This window comes from Acinonyx jubatus, chromosome A3, assembly GCF_027475565.1.
Source record: "Acinonyx jubatus isolate Ajub_Pintada_27869175 chromosome A3, VMU_Ajub_asm_v1.0, whole genome shotgun sequence".
Classification (NCBI taxonomy): domain Eukaryota; kingdom Metazoa; phylum Chordata; class Mammalia; order Carnivora; family Felidae; genus Acinonyx; species Acinonyx jubatus.
The window spans coordinates 8458064-8477796 of NC_069388.1; the positions used below are offsets into that span (position 1 = coordinate 8458064).

Here is a 19733-nt window from a genome sequence, read left to right on the forward strand (position 1 = left end):
AACAATTGCTGATAGAAGTGTGTGTGTGTGTGTGTGTGTGTGTGTGTGTGTTTCTCACGCATATTAACAAGCCGTATGAGCAGACCAAAAGATTCTCCCTTTTCTCTTTCTCTCTTCCTGCAAACAGATATTTTTTAAGTGGCTGGCTGCACCTGTATAAAGCAAACCGTAATGCTGGCAAAGGCATGGGAGAATCCTTCAAGATAATCACAGTGCCTGTCAATTATTAAGCAGTCTGTGTCCCGTAAACATCCGGGCAAATGCTGCAAGGGAGCTGTTAGCATTCCCATCTGAGGGATGAGGAAATTCAAAGGTGTTTAATGACTTGCCCAAGGTCACACAGCTTATCAGTAGAGAATCTTGATCTTTAACTTTGATTCCAAAATTTGCGGTATCTCTCCCCCCCCACCCCCGCGAATATTGCACTGCTTTAGCAGAAACAGCTGGATGCCAGGGCCCCTCCCCGGAGGGGGCGGAGCCTGCATCCACAAGCGGACCCTATGCCTCTGATTCCGGGCCACCTGAAGTCTAATTGGCCTTCTTGCGTGGACGTTTGTTTTTCCAGCCTTCTGGAAACTTTCCGAGTGCTACTTTTAAAAATCTCCCCTTAGTCTCTGCTAATATAGGCCTCATGGTAAGACAGAGCACAAACTTCAGAGTCAGGTGTCTGCCCCTGACCACACGCTGTTACTTACCAGCTCACTGGGCGGCCGTGGGGAGGTGCATCAACCTCTCTGGTGGCCAGGTTTCTCACTCGTGAATAATGACAGTGACCAACATGCATCAGGCACAGTTCTGTGGTTTTTAAGCATATTAAGTCATGTAACCTTCATAACCAAATTAGGAGGGAAGTTCTACTATTTGCCTGAATTTACCAGAAAATTGAGGCATGGGACGGTTGGGTACCTCAGGTGCAGATAGACACTTTAGCTCAGTGGTCCTCAAACGTGAGTGATTTTTGGCCCCCAGGGGACATAGGGGGGCATTTGGGGTTGTCACAGCTTGGGGGTGGCCCTGGAATCTATTGGGTAGAGGCCAGGGATGCTGCTAAGAATCCTGCAGCGTACGAGAGGAGCCCCCCTGGCAAAGAATGATCCAGCCCCCGATGTCAGAAGTCAGAAGGTTGAGAAACTTTGTTCTAGCTCCAGAGCCCAAGCTCCCGACCGCTGTGCTGCCTCCCAGCTGATATCGTGACAACACTCTTCTCTCGGGATCCCTGCAACAGGCCGACAGCGTCATTAACGTGCGTGTCACCAGTGCAGCGCCTGGTGTGGGCTTTCTGCTAACTGGCTTTTCTCCTAGCAAGGTCACAGGAGTTCTAGGTGACCAGGTTCTGCTTTGCAGCGTGACCGGACAGCCACAGAGCCCCGGCTGCATTCTGGCCTTTGTATATCAAACGTTTGGAGTCCATTATCGATCCTTGAATTTCCTCGCCGGGCTGAATAACTGCTGTTTGTCTTTGTGTTTACAGTTGATTTGGGAATAAGTGTCAAGGAGGATAATGCGGTCACTTCTTCCCCCGAGACAATGGAGATGAGCGCTGTTGCGGATGCCAACGGAAAGAATCTTGGGAACGAGGCCAAAGCCGGGGCGCCAGCTGCTAAATCTCGTTTTTTCTTGACACTCGCTCGGCCTGTACCAGGACGTGCTGGAGACCAAGCCACGGATGCATCCACTGGGTCAGTGAAGCTTGATGTCAGCTCCAATAAAGCTCTAGGGAACAAAGAACCAAGTGAGAGCGTGACTCTTCCGGGGGCAGCTGCACGGGGGCACGACCCAGATAAAACCCCGGGGCAGAGCCCAGCCGGGGACGAAGGCGTCTCTGCCACTTGGGGACCAGCGCCCGTCTCACCTGAGTCAGGGGGAGCAGCCCCCGCCAAGCCTAAGGACTCCAGCTTTTTTGACAAACTCTTCAAACTGGACAAGGGACGGGAAAAGGCACCAGTGGACAGCCAACAGGAAGCCAAGAGCGCGGAACGTCAGGACCAGGCCGAGGAAGTCCCTGGATTGTCAAGGCCTCCCGATGATGTCCCTGCAGAGAGGGTAAGTGCTGACGAGGGACGATCCCTTTTGTTAAGCTCCGGTGGGGGGGGAAGCTCTGATGGGGTAAGCGGATGGCGTCTATATTGCTCTCCAGTCGCCAAGGGGCCCCGACAAGGTACGCAGCCCTCTAGAACAAATGGCACATTGTAGTGTCCCCCATGTTCCTGTGGACAGAAACATCTGTTTGAAGAACAATAACAGCTGTGGCATCTGTTTTATGTAAAAGAAGAGAGGAGGTGAGTTACATACAGATGAATCCGTCCTTCCATTTATCAAAGGTAGAGGAAGACAGGTTGCATTTATGATCAATGGAGTCTGGAGGGAAAGGCCTTAGCGGAATAAAAACGGTTCCTAAAAGACTTAAATACCTCGCCTGGCCTCGGTAGCTTGGTTCACAACCAGCATGTTTATAGGCTTTTGTTGGAATACATTTCATTTCTTATTTTTAATAGCCTGGATTGATCTTTAACTATCTTTTGCACCAAAGCATGGGTTTAAATAAAGAGCTTTTACAGCTCTGGGCAGACCCTTTTATGTACTAATTATTTTCCCACAAGCTGGGGTCATATCTTTGTAAAAACTAGATATTTTTAAAGGAGGTATTCCACATCAGCTGCTTTCTTTCCTGCACAAAGAAACACGAGTTCTTTTGATCTGAAAAAGAGCATTTGCTTTTTATCTTGAGTTTGTTTGTGTTCGGCCGAGAAAAGAAACTCCTTCAATGAAGAAGGAAATAAAAGTTGATACACTGTGTTTCAAGGGAAGTTGCTAATAACACTGGCTGTCATGTATTGAGCACTGACAGTATACCAGGCTCTGTTCTAAGCGCTGTATGGATATATTATTCTCCATAAGGAAAATGAGTATCACCTCAGTCTGTGGTTTCAATGCACGCAGGACTGTGTCAAACATTATACTGTAAATGTCAGGCACCAGCTGTAAGTTCTGGAGAGTTAAAATTGGGGAAAAGTCATCAGGTTCGTGGGTTCGGGCTCTCACTATCAGCGTTCTTGATCTTTCTGTAAATTTCTACTGCACAAACTGATTTTCAATTTTTCTTTCAAAAGCTTAAGAACTTGTCCCGCAAATGCCCGGTTCCCCAAATGCACCAGTTCAGATGCCAATCGAATAGCTTTCTGTATAATTCAAAGTAAGTTTTCAAACGCATCCAGGCACCAAATCTTTACTGAGTGGGACGCTGCCGGGTGCAGGTGAGGCCCGGCTACAGTGGAGGCTGGGACAGAGCCCTTGTCCTCAGGGACTTTGGTCCAGGAAGAAATGCAGTACAACCCCCCCCCCCCACCACCACCACCACCATTATTATGGAAGATGCCAAGTGCTCTCACTGGGGAGGCCGTGTGTTGGGCAGGGTGCTCCGACACAAAGAGAATTGGCCACCCTGGCTCCCAGAACATTCCATCAAATGTATGAACCGGGAGTTGGAATGTTATTTGTCTTGGGGCTAGAAACTGGTCATCCATATTCATGAATATTTGAGAAACGATTTACTACCTGACTCTGAGTGGAAACTCTTGTTGAGTTCTCATTTATCCATCGTGGGCTCCTAAGGCTGTTCTGAGGTTGTGATTTTTTTGAATAATCATGTTTCATTCACTGGGGCATCCAAAGCCAACCCATCACTGGAGTCAGGAAAAGATTGAGTTACTTACGGGACAAGGATGAAGGACTGAGCTTTACCCATCTGGAGACAGGTGTCTAAGTAACTTATCCAAATCCCCACCTTAATTAAGAAAACCAGTGTAGCATGTGATACCGGACCCTTAAACATTTTTAACCATAAAGCCCCAATGTGGTCAATCCACTCCTGTTCTAAGAAAAGCACAGGGAAGTTCAGACTTGTACTTTACCAACCCAGTGTTTTGTTATTGGAGACCCTTAGGGACAGCACCTCGAATTGAGTGGAGTGAGTTCCAAAATGAGATACAATTCAGAAAATGGGGGCTTGTATGGGGAACATGGCAGGTATCTGATAGAGTCAAGCCCGTGAGTGATATTTTAAAGTTACAGTGACCTCTCAGAAGACCTTCAAACTGTCAGAAAAAAAAGCGAGTCAGCTCCCTAAGATTCACCAATGAGGTTTGCATTTGGTCTTGTTACACTACAAATTTCCATGTTTTTATTGGCAACATCACTGGAATTTAAATATCGAGTACCACCCCGAACTATATGCATGTAAAACATGGGAAAGCTAGGCTACGCCATTTATTTCTCCTTTAGTCTGCGAACTTGCGGACATTCAAATACATGCATCTGTGAAGACTGTAAACAAACCACAGCCTCCTGATTATTAAGGTTTCTCATCCGATCCCTGGCTGTACAGACTGCTTTTGGGGGAGGGGGAGGGAGGAGGAGGGATCGATTGTTCTAGGAGTGCAATGAGAGAATCCAGCCCCGGGAAAGTAACACGAATAAAACTTCTCAGCCAATGGCTTTCTTGGTGGGAGTACCACACTATGCATAAATGGCCGTCAATGTATTGATTCAGAATTCTTAGCATAAATTATGCCTTGGGTTCAGCCACATCAGCTGTCCCCTCCCCACCCACCCACACGAACCTCTCCCCCCTGTCTCACTGCATGCTTCTTCCTGGCTTGGAGTTCCAGCCGCAAACCTGCAGAGCTGTGAATTGGGGGAAGGATGCCCCCATTGCATTCTGGGAGAGGCACACAAATCTTCTGTGTTTTCGGATCGACAATCTTATTTTTGTGCCTCATAAAACTACATTCAGAGCATAGCAGAATTAAAACAAGGCCAGAATTCATGAACAAATGAAGCATTTAGTGCATAGGTCAAAGAAAAGATAAATTATATGCCTGAAAGGTTTCACTGAGCTGTGATTCACACAAACTGTGTTGGCAGGGATGAGATTTGTTTTTTCTTAATTTTTCCAGCCCCTCGACAATTGAACCAGAGCTATAAGATACACACTTAAGAGATTCATTGTCCAAAAAAAAAAAAAAACAACCATAATGAAAATTTGATCTTCATCAGTTTAAAAAAACACACTAAGTGTCTGTTGCCAACCAGTAATTCCAGAAGTGTCTTTGTGTTGGAGGGAAAAGGGAGGGGCGGGGCTTAACCTGTTACCAAGCACAGATTCAAGAGATCGGAACAAGAAGATGCCTTTCTTCTAAAGTTTTATTAAATCCTGCAACTGTTATTTAAACACCAACCTTTGCAAAGGTTTAAAAGATGAATCACAGTCTAGTCCTTCAAAGATCTAGTAAGAGACATAATTTTTTTTAAGTTTATTTATTTTGAGAGAGAGAGAGAGCATATGTTCGGGTACACAGGCATGCACATGGGGGAGGGGCAGAGAGAGGTGGGGGTGGGGAGATCTCAAGCAGGATCGTGCACTGCAGGGCTCAGTCCCACGAACTGCAAGATCATGACCTGGGCCAAAATCAAGAGTCGGACCCTTAACCAACTGAGCCACCCAGGCGCCCCTTAAGAGACAATTTTTTACGGGAAGCTGTGATAAGTACACTGATCCCCAAATTCATGCAGGCTCCAGATATTAAGAAAAATACTCAGCTTTTGCTTCCTCGTGTCCTTTTCTCTCTTGAACACACTCCATTCAGGCTTTTCTCCTCCACATAAACTGTTCTTGTCAATGTGGCCAGGATGTGGCCTCCCCCAACCCTCAACGAGGCTGCCAAGCCCCAGACGTCTCAGGCCTATCCCACTGGACTTGCCAGCCACATCAGCGACCCTTCCTTCTGGAAATATCACCCTCACTTAGTTGCCAGTTTCTCCCCCTCACTGATTAAGGAGTTCCTCAATCTCTTTTGCTGGATCTTATCTTCTAAACGTTGGAGTTCCCCAGAACTGAATTCTTAGCCATCGTCTCTGACTACAGTTATTTCCGTAGAGTCCCAAGGGTTTAGATGCAGCCCCCTGCTGACGCGCCCCAAGTTCATGTCTATAGCCTACACCTACTCCTCAAGTCCAGCCTTAAATATCCAGCTGCCTCTTGACACATATTCTTGAATTTCGACATCTCCATTCAAAGGTTCGCCCGACCTCAATGTGTGCAAAACTGAACTCCTCATTCACGCCCAACAACAAGCAACAGCATGCCTACCTGTGTGATCTACGGGCTTCCTCATTTCACGTAATGGACACTCCATCCTGCCACTGCTGTTTGGTGGTAGAAGTGGAAAGAGAGAACCAAGATTTCCAGAATCCTACATGGTGTAAAAGCAGGTATAAAGAAGCCTTGCAATCAAGCAGCTCACATTTCAACTCGGCCTCTGTCGCCTCCTGACTGTGTGACCTTGGACAAGTGACTACACCTCTCTGAGCCTCGGTTTCTTCATCTGTAAAATGGAAATAATAATAGTATTGAGCACAATTTCACATCGTTCACACTTGTGAAAATTAAATGAGATAAGCCATGTGGAGTGAACTTAGCCCAGAGATCTTGCATTTTGAGAAAAAGAAAATTCAGCTATTATTAATATCATGGCTTTCCTTCCCCCCCGCCCCGCCCCCGCCTGTGAATCAACATTTTTGTCTTTTATTCTGCCCTTCCTTAGTCCTCGGCCAAACCTCACTGAGATAGCACAGGTGAGTCTAATTTGAAAGCGAAATCACCAGGGGCAGAAGTCCAGATTTGGGTTAAAAACCAAAAAGGTGCAGGAGTTGTAAAATTATTTTAGAAACAATAGAAGTTCAATGCCCTTGCCTACAAGCTGTGGCTTCTTAGTGTCACGTTCAAGGGTCTCTACCAGCTTTCCCCTATCTTTCCAACTATATTTCCCACTATTCTCTTAAATGTACCCAGTCAGAACGGCCCATGTGTGACCTGCTTCTCTGCATTTTCTCCGCCTGGCTCTCTTTCTCTCTCTTTATCAAAAATTCATGGGGCGCCTGGGTGCCTCAGTTGGTTGAGCATCTGACTTCGGCTCAGGTCACTATCTCATAGCTCGTGAGTTCGAGCCCTGCGTCGGGCTCTGTGCTGACAGCTGGGAGCCTGGAGCCTGCTTCAGATTCTGTGTCTCCCTCTCTCTCTGCCCCTCCCCTGCTGATGCTCTGTCTCTGTGTCTCTCAAAAATAAATAAACATTAAAAAATTTTTTTCTTTTTAAAATTCACTTCACCTTCAAGTGCCAAGTTCTCCATGAGGCTGACCAGATGTCCCCACTCCTGGGTGGTTTCTGGTGACATGAATCCTCCAGTATTTCTTTTTTATATTATAGGTGAAGTCAAATTCTGTTGCGAAATCGCTTTGAAGGAATCATCTTCTTTTTTTTCATGTTTATTTATTTTTGAGAGACAGAGAGAGACAGAGCACAGGCAGGGGAGGGGCAGAGAGAGAGGGAGACACAGAATCCGAAGCTGGCTCCAGGCTCTGAGCTGTCAGCACAGAGCCCAACTCGGGGCTCGAACTCACGAATCACGAGATCATGATCTGAGCCAAAATCGGACGCTCAACCAACTGAGCCACCCGGGTGCCCCCAAGGGATCATCTTGAAACATCAGAGCTTAAGTGGGAATTTCTAGATCTTTACTATTTTCCAGATGAAGAAATCCAAGCTCTAGGGAAACCGAATCATTGACTCCAAGCTACGTAGCTAAAGAGAATTGCCTGACCCCAAAGCCCATACTTTCCACGCTCCACATTATGTTTTTACCATTTTTTTGAAACTTGTGTGATAGTGTTGTGACTCTGTGAAATTGAATATTCATCTGAGGATATTTCGATTTAACTTTTTTTAAGTGTTAGGGTGTGCAACATTGCAAATGACAAGTTAGTCTCAAATTTAAAAATTTAAAACTCACCTAATTCCACGGTTTGAGCATAAGTGAACTTTAAGCTGTGGTTTTTTATTGTCTGGCCTACCTGTCAGCCGCAAGGCCAAGCCATTCCAACAGGCAAAGAGAACTATCCACCCCAAAGACTTTGTCAGTACAGAGGGAAAATCCACCTTAAATTACATAAATTACGGAGTAAGCAGGGTTTTTAGCTCTACTAGTATAATGTTTATAAATTGCATGGATTTAGCACCACAAAACATTTGATATGAAATGTTTTCAGCAGCAGAGGTCATGTGCAAGTGTTAGGACCTTGACTGATCCGGAAAGGAGTTCAGATTCTACCACTTATTAGCTGTGAGGTGGAGTGAATAATAATCCTTTTTGCCAATCGCTTTTTAAATAATCCTTTTTAAATAATCACTTTTTAACAATTCATTATTCATAGGCTGCGTAGGAAGTATTTTGCATATTTTATCTGCTACCTGCTTTGATTCTTATAACAGTACAACAGGGTAGATGTCTAAAAAACTTTTTTAATTTTTATTTATTTATTTTTGAGAAAGACAGAGAGAGAGCAGGGGAGGGACAGAGAGAGAGAGGGAGAGAGAGAATCCCAAGCAGGCTCCGCATTGCCGGCACAGAGCCCAATGCGGGGCTCGAACGCACAGACTGCGAGATCATGACTTGAGCCAAGGTCAAGAGTTGAATGCTTAACCACTGAGCCACCCAGGTGCCACCCCAAGGTAGATATTTTTATTACCATTTAACAGATGAGGAAGCTAGAGCTCAGAGAAGTGAAGTTAGTGGCAAAACCATAATCATCCACTGGCAACCATCCGTTCCCAAAGTATGTGTCACTCAGTCATTTCAAAACCTGGTGCTTTCATTCAGAAGAGGAAGATAGTGTCTGAGGGGGTATTATAAAGGATAGAGGATGACATGGGCAGTCAGTAGCAATGACTAAATAAAACAGCATGTTTTCTAAGTCCTCAGAAAGTTAGAAATAAAGAATCACGAAATAGCTCAAATGGTCTTCCAGTATGATGGAGTTTGAGTAGTATATCATTTCAGGTACCTTTGGCTGTGAGTAAAAGAAAAGAAAAGAAAAGGAAAGGAAAGAAATAGCTCGCCCAATCACTAGTGGCATAGTTAATGAGGAGAATTTATTATTTCTTGAGCATAATAAGAATTCTGGAGGTAAGGGGTTTACGTTGGTTCGACATCTCCCTAGCCCTAGCATGAGTCAGTCTCCAGCGCCTGCCATGTATGATTGGCTCGGGACACAGATTTTGTCACTTGTGGCGTCACTTGTGGCTGCCAGAGGTCCAAGTAGTGGACACACACAGTCATAGTGTCCTATGAAAGGGAAGAGAAGTTTCCGAAGGTCGATGGTAGATCCAGTCACATATCTGTGTCAAGGTACAAGGCGGGGCTTGTCAAGTTTCTTCAGCAGTGAACAGACTCTTCAGCAGAGATGATCTGCCATCAATAGAAACCAGATAGATTTTCTGGATCCAACTTTATATCAGGAAATCATCGCATGAATGGAGCCGATAGAGACTGTTCCGGTGCCTCCTGCCCTCAGGGTAATTTACTTGAACTGCCTCATTTGACCATGACCCACAGGAAGAAATAGATTTTACACCTTGACCTGATGCACATGCTCATGAATGCAGCAAAGAATGCACAGAACAGTGCTGTCCTTACAGCGCGAAACACATGCTGACATTTTGTATTCTTTTCTTTTTTTTTTTCAATTTTTTTTTAACATTTATTTGTTTTTGAGACAGAGAGAGAGCAAGAACAGGGGAGGGTCAGAGAAAGAGGGAGACACAGAATCTGAAACAGGCTCCAGGCTCTGAGCCGTCAGCACAGAGCCCGACGCGGGGCTTGAACCCATGGACCGCGAGATCATGACCTGAGCCGAAGTCGGACGCTTAACCGACAAAGCCACCCAGGCACCCCTTATATTCTTTTCTAATGCTCTGCTGTTTGATGGTTTTAATGCTGGTCTTGACCCACTGAGCTGTTTTCCAATCCACTAATGGTCACACTATGAAGTCCGAAAGAATTTCTTCTACCATAATCACCCTTCTCATATACAGAGACGATGAACTTGAGGGACGTGACTGTGTCTTAGGCAGTTTGGTATTATTCTCAATGCCTGGCACCTGTTGGCATGCAGCAATGTTTGTGAGGTGAACCTAACAAGAATAAAGCTGGTGCACATCATGTCACCACTTTGCAAAGAATCTTGGAATATATTCTCATTATCAGCTCCGCCTGACACAACTTGAAAGAGGAAATGACTTCAAATGCATGCAGGATATAGATGCCTTCACTGAGATAAGCTATGTAGAATCGCATAACTGTATCATTTATTTGGTTTTTTTAAATCAGTCTTTAACAGGTTATGGTGTTAATAATCATGGTTGAATATCAAGTGACTGGTGTTTTGCAATGAATTTGCAAAACAGATTTTGAGTTAGCTTTCCCCTTGGTGTCATCCAGTCTGATTCGCTCCTTCCAGCGAAGGAGCAGCGAAGGCAGCAAAGCAGTCCTAGTTTAGTGAGCCTTTACTAACTCACAGAGTGATGAAATAACGTGCAGAAGAGCATCCGGGTAGAAAGGAGCGGAACTGGAATTCACCACCAGCACCCACACGTTTAGCCACTGGGCCTAGAAGTTCAAAAACAGGGAACATGGTGAACATTTTGAACCCCCTCAAAAGGGGGCTTAAAATATATTTTTAAAAATTTCTGAAGCTGATACTTTGGGACATTAGTTAGTTCTAATTCTATGCAACATCAGTCCAATGAGATGTGCCTAGAAACAGGGCTCACCACCAGAGTTTTAGAAAATCCTACTATGGTTTGCCTCCCTCTCTGAAACCGTAAGAGATTCTTAAATACAGAGAACAAACTCCGCGTTGATGGGGGGTGGAAGAGAGGGGGAAATGGGTGTGGGCAAGGAGGAGGGCACTTGTTGGGATGAGCCCTGGGTGCTGTATGGAGGTGATGAATCACAGGAATCTACTCCAAAGCCAAGAGCACACTGTGTACGCTGTATGTTGGCCAACTTGACAATAAATTATATTAAGAAAAGGAAAAAAGAAAATACTGTTTGCCTTATCTTCTCTCCTGAAGATTCCCAATGGATATCAGCTTCCTAAAGACCTGAGAAGTCCTGCAGCAAGCAGACCTGATTCAGTTTGTTTAACTGAGAGTTTCTCCAACTTAATTGTCCATAAAACTACTAGTCCTCTAACCAGCTGGCCAGAACTTTCGAGGGACTGTTCTCAGAAATGCTGAGCTAGGCATATAGACCCAAGTTGGAAAATGGCCTCCTGCTGGAGGCCGCAAACCAGAGATAGAGTCTATGTGAATCTCACAGTGTTTTGGGTAATATTTTCATTTATTGATAATACTTCGGAATTGATCAAGTTGACAACATTTTTAAATGATAAAATTTGAACACAGATCCATGTTTCGGACCTTTCTGGGAAGTGGGAAGTTTCGTCCTGTGTTCTCAGATAGAATGTGAGTTGTGGCTGCCTCTGGAGATGGGACATTTACTCTCCAGCCCATCCACTCCCCACCCTTGTTCCCACCCCTCCCTTGTTCCCAACAGTGTGGCGTGGGGGTTGTCCTTTGCTATAACACCTGCATTATTATTTTCCTGTGGTAGGGCTGAGAGTAAAGTGAAATATCTCCATCACAGACCACTTTCCTTCCTTCCTAGCACTTATCACAATTTCAAGCTACTTAGGGGGGCACCTGGATGGCTCAGTCAGTTCAGCATCTGACTTCAGCTCAGGTCATGATCTCACAGTTCCTGAGTTTGAGCCCCACGTCGGGCTCTGTGCTGACAGCTCGGAGCCTGAAGGCTGCTTCCGATTCTGTCTCCATCTCTCTGCCCCTCGCCTGCTCACGCTCTCTCTGTCTCTCTCTCTAATATAAATAAATAAATAAACATTAAAAACATTTTTTAAGTGGGGCGCCTGGGTGGCTCAGTCGGTTAAGCGGCTGGCTTCGGCTCAGGTCATGATCTCATGGTCCGTGAGTTCGAGCCCCGCGTCGGGCTCTGGGCTGACAACTCAGAGCCTGGAGCCTGTTTCAGATTCTGTGTCTCCCTCTCTCTGCCCCTCCCCCGTTCATGCTCTGTCTCTCTCTGTCTCAAAAATAAATAAAGGTTAAAAAAAACCCATTTTTTAAGTAAATAAAGCTACTTAGGTGACCATCTGGTTAATAAACTCTAAATCCAGCCCGAGAGTCAATCTGTTGGCAGGTGTTGTATAATAAAAACAGGAAGCGTGAATGCTTTCATTTATTCATTCAACAAACATCCAAGTACTTTCTTTGTGTCAGGAGTGATTTTAGGGCAGATAGAATGGTGTACCTCACGAAAGCTTTCATTCCAATGAAGAGAGCAAGAGCGAATAAGAAAATAAACAAGCAGATAGTTCCAAGGGTAGAAAAAGGGCTATGAATTAAATCGGTAGCGTTTTGAGACAGGAAGTAGATTGGAGAGGTGGCTGATGATTAAACGGGTAGAGGTAGGGCCCAGGAGTTTGGTCTAATCTAGAAATTCAGGAAAAAGGATGGGACTTTTTTTCTCTCTCTTTCTGCACAAGGCCAAACCATTCTTAGAAGGTCTACAACCTAATTTTGGCAACATGCAAAACAGTTTTCTTGTTACTGAGAAGTGTTTGTTAAGCAGATGACAAACATATTCTAGGCTGTGGGTCATTAGCTTTTAGATTTTGAAATACTTTTTTTTTTTAAGCTGGATGTTTTCCCTGTAATAAATATGAAATGCCATGATCACTCTGGAACTTGTACATGTTGAAACTGATCGTGGAACAGAAGAATCTGCCACAAATCCCTTTTGCCCGATGTGACTTGCCCTGGGAATCCCTCCCCACCCACGCTTTGCCCACAGCAAATGTATTTTTCCATTTTATATCATACACAGTGGCCTTTAAGCAGATGCCGAGTCATGCGTCCTTAAGAATATCCCCAAAGCAATGACTGCTGAGGACAAAAAGAAGGAGAAGCAGGAAAAGACCATTTCATTGCTTAATTCTCTACCCACATTTCACTTGCCATTGGAAATCAAGTTGACAAATTCACTTACCCCTCAAGTAGAGAGAAGTTCTGAGAGAGAAAATGGAAAACCCTTATTCACAGGAAGCAGGTGTGAATTGCTTTCTTTGATAGATTTCTTTCCACCCTCCGTCTCTGACCACAATACACAACCACTTTATTTAATCTTATAAATACAATATCTCTGCATCAGTCAACACGACGGATTAATGAGGCTGTACTACGTATAGGTGCTGTGTTTGGCTTTTGCTGCCGAGATACGAGATGAGTTCTTAATACCCTGAGGTTAGGTCTACAGAGTATTAAAGCAGGTGGTGATCTTACGATTTACAATAAAGAGCATCACGCTGGATAGCTGGTCCAGCCTAGCCCGATTCAATTAGTGTAAGCGGATACAATGAACAATATTGCCTCTCTTCTCCCAAAAAAGGGGTTGGAAAATGGATAAGTGGAACGTTTTTAGATCTGTGTCATGCAGCTTAAATTCTCCTCTTCAAAAACATGCTAGAAGACAAAGAAAAGACAGCTTTCACGTTTCCATACCTTTATATTATTTTATATTGCCCTCTGACATCTTCAATAATTTCTTAATCAACTCCCCGGATCATTAGGAAGCTTGTTTCAACCCCGGCACTTTAACAGTACACAGTTTTAAAGTCTCAAAGCAGCGTGCGTTTGGAATGAGCAGTTTGACATCTCGGAATGTATTGAGAAAATGGGCAAAATTTTATCCGCAAGACTTTTTTCTTTTTTTAATTCCAGCAACGTCTATAAGGGCAACGTTGGGAAGGTGGAAAAGATCCAGTGAAAGCGTTGTTCTGTTGATTATGGCACACCCTCGCACTGGACATCAAAGGCCGGCATGACATAGGGCTGGAATGGGCGACCTGTGAAGGGCAATGTTAAACGAGGAGAGCGGGTTTCAAAATAGGAAAAGACCCCCTTAGGGTAAAAAGCATGTGTGCCCGCCTGCCCACACATATTCATCCTTCCGGAACCCAAAGAGGGGTGTGGAATGAAAAAAACTGCACATTGTGAGCAGCAGTCTGTCGCTTTCGGTAACGGGATGATGGGTGCACTTTACATTTTTACTCCGCTCGTCTACATGCACTGCCTGGTAAGGTTATACAGGACCACAGTCTAGGAAATTTCCCGATCCCTCCACTAGGCTGCGCTGTGAGGCTTGAGGCCCCCCCCCCCCCCGCCACCCCCCGGGGTTGCACCACAACCGGGAGAAAGGCTGCTGGTAGTGACAGTTTGCACTAGGTTATTTTTTCTTCACGGTAATTCCGGAACTCTGCAATCCAGAGCTAGTGTGCCAATTCCTTGTTCAGAAATAACCCCGACTTATTAAATCCGCTTACAACGAGTGCGTAGTAACCTCCAGTAGGGGATGAGCAAGAGGAATTTTGCGGTATCGGATGGGCAGTCTTTGAAGCCCTTCCATGATTAGCATTCCTTAGGCGCTGTGTTCTTTCCCTATTTTTGCCAAAGCTCAAACGGTGCGAAGGCATTTCTTTACCAGCTGATGTGAATTTGGGCAGGAATAGTGGGAAAAATAAAAATTAGCTACAATGATAAACTCTCCTTAGGTGGCTTGGAGCTTCCTAGTAACACAAAGGAAATGCATATGACATAGACGTATATAATATATGCAGTATAGACGTATATAACATATGTAATATATATGTACCCCGATTGGCTTAGGAAAATTTGAAGTTCCACAAAAACGTTTTCCGTAGACTTCGGTTTTGCAGTTCCTTCCTGCTTGTTGATTCATTTGCTTTCCCTTTTAGGCAAAAGGGAAGATAAATTCTACCTTCAAGAATTAACCACATTCCATTTTTCTCCCTCCATCTGACAATGGCTCCATGCAGGTGACGGGGCTCTCAGAAGAAGACGGTCTGGAGACCATTGCTGCCTGGCACACGATGCCCTTTGTGCTGTCGGGGCATCCAAGTGGGAGAGGAAAGAGACCTTTCCCTTTTATCCTAGGCAGCATGTGGCTCAAATTTCTAACAGATGGAAAGGAACGGAGTAATGGGTTTCTGTACCATTCGGTGTTTTCCAGACAAATTTTCCTGTGTTAAACTGTGCACTAAGTGCCGATTCCAGGTACAGCATTCGAACCGAAACCAGTGACACGCCGTCAGAGGTAAAGCTAGAAGAGGGAGACATTTATCACTAACAGCTCCAGACAAGGCTTTTATGGCCTTGACCCCTCTGCCTTATGTTTTCACTTTGACGATGTAGGCCTTGCTTAAAGAGGCTGAAATCCAGTTGACAATTTACAGTTGAAGGAAGGTGCCAGAAGTTCCATATGGGTTTTATTATAGACAATCAAATTATGATAAGGCAGCATTATTTTTCAACATGACAAATTGTGATCACTTAACTAGTGTTCCTGTCTGTTTGCCCTTTGAAGGCAACAGCAAGGGGGGAACCTAGGCTTCTTCCACACGGATGAAAAACAAGCTGACAGCACGAACACCTGTTTGTATGAAAGAAGTCTCCAGATATTTCCTGAGGAACGTTTGTGCTTTGGTCTAAAATGTCTGGTGCTGAGAATGATCTGGAGGCCTGATGAGAATAGCAAAGACATATTCGTAGTTAGCAGCACAGATCATTCCACAAATAACTCAATATTTGAGGCATCATCTTCCCAACTGTGTTTAGTTTCACCCTCTGAGTGTTTGGGTTTTGTTTTTTTTTTTAATTTGGTATTAGTCGCCTATGTTTTAATTTTGGTTGTTATAGGTCAAACCCGGCTCAAAATAAGAAGTTGTAAGACGGTGTGCTTTTGTCCCAGTGCTACTCCTGTAGATAACTGCTGTGTGCATTTTTGAATGTATCCTTCCAGGGTTTCTTTGGATGTACGTAAGCAAATACAAGCGTAAATTCTTATTCCTTGTTCTTTACACAGAAAATAATATAATACACACTCTGTTCTATTCCACCCTTTTTTTTCCCCAGTCGACACTGTATCAATATCTGTACACCCTCCGCATTTCTAACACTTGTGTAGTAATCCACTGTTTGGTTGTGCGATGATCTATTTCACCAGGACGCTGGGAATGACGTTGGGCTGGTTTCCGAGCATTGGCTAATTGCCTCACTGCGGTGAATGGCCTCATGCCTCTGTGTATTCACACGTGTGTGAACTGACTTTTAGAGTCAACTCTTAGAAGTGGAATTGCTAGAGAAAAGAGTTCGTTCTTTTGAAAATTATTGGTAGGGGCTCCTGAGTGACTCAGCCGGTTGGACGTCCGACTTCGGCTCAGGTCATGATCTCATGGCTCGTGGGCTTGAGCCCCACGTTGGGCTCTGCCTGGAGCCAGCTTCGGATTCCGTGTCTCCCTCTCTCTCTGCCCCTCCCCGACTCACGCTCTGTCTCTCAAAAATGAGTAAAAATTTAAAAAAATTAAAAAACATATTGATAGATAATGCCAAATTGCCCTCAATCAGGACAGAATTAATTTATATTCCAATCATCACTTACAACAGTGCCTGCTTCCCAAACCAGCCTCCCAATGGAATGTTTTCAAACATTTGGATTTTTTTTTTAATCTCAATCTTTCCTTTTATGGCTTCTGGATTTTGAGTCATAGTTACAAAAGCCTTCTCAATGCAAAATTATAAAATATATACTTTTTTTGGTGTTTTCTTCTAGTGTTTTTATCCATTTGGATTTTGTCCTGTTATAGGATTGAGTTAGGACACCGTGTTAATTGGTTTTCAGATGACCACCTCGTTGTCCCTCTCTCTTATTGAAGAATCCTGCACTTCAAAGAGATCTGAGGTGTCATTTTTATCTTACGCTAAATTCTCACATATCTTTGGGGAAGTCATGTTGCATAGCAAGGAAAAGAAATAGACGAGAGAAACTAAAATAGGAAAACCCTTGGTAGAAAGATATTTAAGTAAACACCGGAAGAAAGGGAGTTGTTTAAGGCAATGTAGAAGAGAGCCTACATGTTTTTTGCTTCTGGAATAATTTGGGCTCCGAGTCAAACTCCAGCTCTACTCTATGACCATACACGAGTTATTTATTGTTGTCATGCATCAATTTTTTCATCAGTAAAAAAAAAAATGCGTATAGTACATACTTCATGAAATCGTAAGAACTAAATGGGGCCTTTTAAACTAGTTTCTTAGGGCTGGACACATAAAGCTTGGCCATTTTTATTATTTCCATAGGCATTTCTTTTCCTCATTATACATTCCTCAAAGAATTCATGGCTGCAAAATATTCCATCACATGGAACATATGTTAATTCCTACATGTAGAAATGTAGGCTAATGTAGCTTAGAGGTTAATCTCACATGTTAATGCCACATGCTAATTTATCGATCTATTCCAGAATTGTTGGACTTTTTATTGGTTCTTCATTCTTACTCTTCCAGAACTACCCTACAATGCTTTTTTAAAATTTTTAAATCTTGGAGCGCCTGGGTGGCTCAGTTGATTAAGCATCTGACTTTGGCTCAGGTCATGATCTCACGGTTCGTGAGTTCGAGCCCCGCGTCAGGCTCTGTGCTGACAGCTCAGAGACCGGAGCCTCCCTTGGATTCTGTGTGTCTGTCTCTCTCTGCCCCTCCCCCTCTCATACACACACACACACACTCTCTCTCTCCCTCTCTCTCTCTCTCTCTCAAAAATAAATAAACATTAAAACAATATACTTATATTTTTTAATCTTGAAATTATAGATTCATATGTAGTTGTAAGAAGTAATACAAAGAAATCCCTTCATCCAGGGTCCCTCAGTGGTAACATCTTGTGAAACTATGATACAATAACACAACCAGGATATTGACATTGATACAATCCCATGGAGAACATTCCCACCAAGACAAGGACACGTCATGTTGCCCTTTTATAGGCACATCCCCTTCCCTACCGTATCCACCCTTCCGTTAACTTCTGGCAACCACTCATCTGCTCTCTCTTTCTATAGTTAGGTCATTTCTAGAATGGTATGTGTACTCTTGGGACAGGCAGGATCCTCTGAATACTCATCAAGGTCATGGACGCCATTAATTGATACTGTTTCTCTCCTTCCTTTTTTTATTGCTGAATACCCTTCCATGCTACAGATAGACCACATTGTCTTTAACGGTTCATTCATCGAAACACATCTGGTTGTTTCCAGTTTGGGGCTATTCCAAACTAAGTTGCTATAAACTCTCCTGTGGAGGAAAGTGTGAATATATGTCTTCATATATTTTTTGTGAATATATGTCTTCATTTTACTGGTGAGAAAAAACCCAGGAGTACAGTTGTTAGGTTGTATTGTAGCTGTGTGTTGAGTAAGAAACTGCTAAACCCTCTTCCAGACAGGCTGTATCATTTTATGTGCCCACCAGCAAGCAATGTGTGTGCGATCTAGTTTTTCTGCCTCCTTGTAAGCATTTTTCTTTTTTGTTTTTTGGTTTTTTTGGAGGGGGGTGGGGTGCGGTCAGTGACTGTTGGTATTTCCAGGTTGCTGGCTCCATTTCCAGGTCTAGAATCTATAAGGCAAAAAGAAATCCCAGGGAACTCCCCACCATATGGTTCCTCCATTCTGTAGCTGGTCTACCTGCCCCTGTCCACCTGGCAGAGAGAAACTAGGGATTGGTTTTTCCATTTTGCTTACTGGGAGGATAAGGAAACATTCGTATTCTCCATCTTTCTGGAAGCAGAGTTATGTTTGTTTTAAAAGCCAGGCTAAGAAGAAAAAATTATTTGAAGAGAAGGGCTCAAGTTCAAGCCAAGGATTTCAATTTGAAAGGCCATAAAGCTGTCCCTGGGGAAGAGCCCCTGGCAGACAAACCATCTCCTCACACTGAGCAGGAGGGTCTACGGGGTCTCATCTCTCAGCTGCTGTCTAAGACTTGAGACACTGCTGCCCCCGGGGAAATCAGGGAGGCAGAGGGAAGCATCTTCAGAGATGTCTGGATAAGACGCCATGGGGCCGAGGACAAAGCTGGAGGACTCCTCCGTCCCTGGAGTTCTGTTGAGCCATGTCTCCTCCATTCAGACTGCTCTGTCCTGGGCAAGGAGGTACAAATGGCTATCTGCTGCCTTCCTCAGAGGGTAGCCATCATGGCGGGCTTTCTCTGATGACCACCTCGACCCATGAGCACCACTTGACCTTCTACCAATCCGTTTCCCCTTCATTGACTTCACTGTGTTCCGTTTTATTTCCAGGGAGTTCAGTAAGTGTTCTCTGTGTGTCTAGCCCTGGGGAAGAATCATCGCCTCTTCCTCCCTACAGGAAGAGCCCATCTGGGAGCTGGCAGACCCTTCTAGATGCAGACTCTTTCACTCACTGTGAAGAGCACTGGGAGCCCATGGGCTGTGGGGCCAGAGGGGCTCAGAGCAGCTGACCTAACCTGGAGGTCAGCACCCCCCACCCCCCGCAGAATAGATGCCTCCCCCACCCCCCCACATAACCTTCTTGGAGGATTTCACCCAGTGACTAATTCACCCTCTGTTCTTTCATCTTCTTCATGTTTTCTCTTGCAGTCTTCACTTCCTGAGTCATGAAGTTCACTTATTGGTCCCTCTGTATTTTTGTTGGGTTTTGCTTTGCCTCCCTGCTGGAATGTCAGCTGTCTGAGAACACGGCTGTGTGTGTCTCCCTCACGGCTGTATTCCCAGCGAATGTGTCCATTTGAGGCACCCGGTAGACGTTCAATAAATAGTTTCCTTCCTAACTCTTATGCTGTCATAGATCCCAAACCTTGCAGTGATTCAAAAGGCCAGTCCCATTCGGGACTCATATCCATTTTCTTTTCTGGAGCCAAGCTCTGATGCCACCTT

The 19733-nt window shown here is 44.4% G+C and overlaps 1 protein-coding gene across 11 annotated transcripts in view; it reads left to right on the forward strand.

Annotated features, from left to right (window-relative positions):
• BCAS1 (brain enriched myelin associated protein 1) overlaps positions 1-19733 on the forward strand; it is a 103364-nt gene that overhangs the window by 33586 nt on the left and 50045 nt on the right. For all 11 annotated transcript variants that reach the window (XM_053199798.1, XM_053199799.1, XM_053199803.1 and 8 more), the window contains exon 4: positions 1472-2043. In XM_053199798.1, the coding sequence (XP_053055773.1) occupies positions 1472-2043 (572 nt within the window). The remainder of the gene's footprint in view (positions 1-1471; positions 2044-19733) is intronic.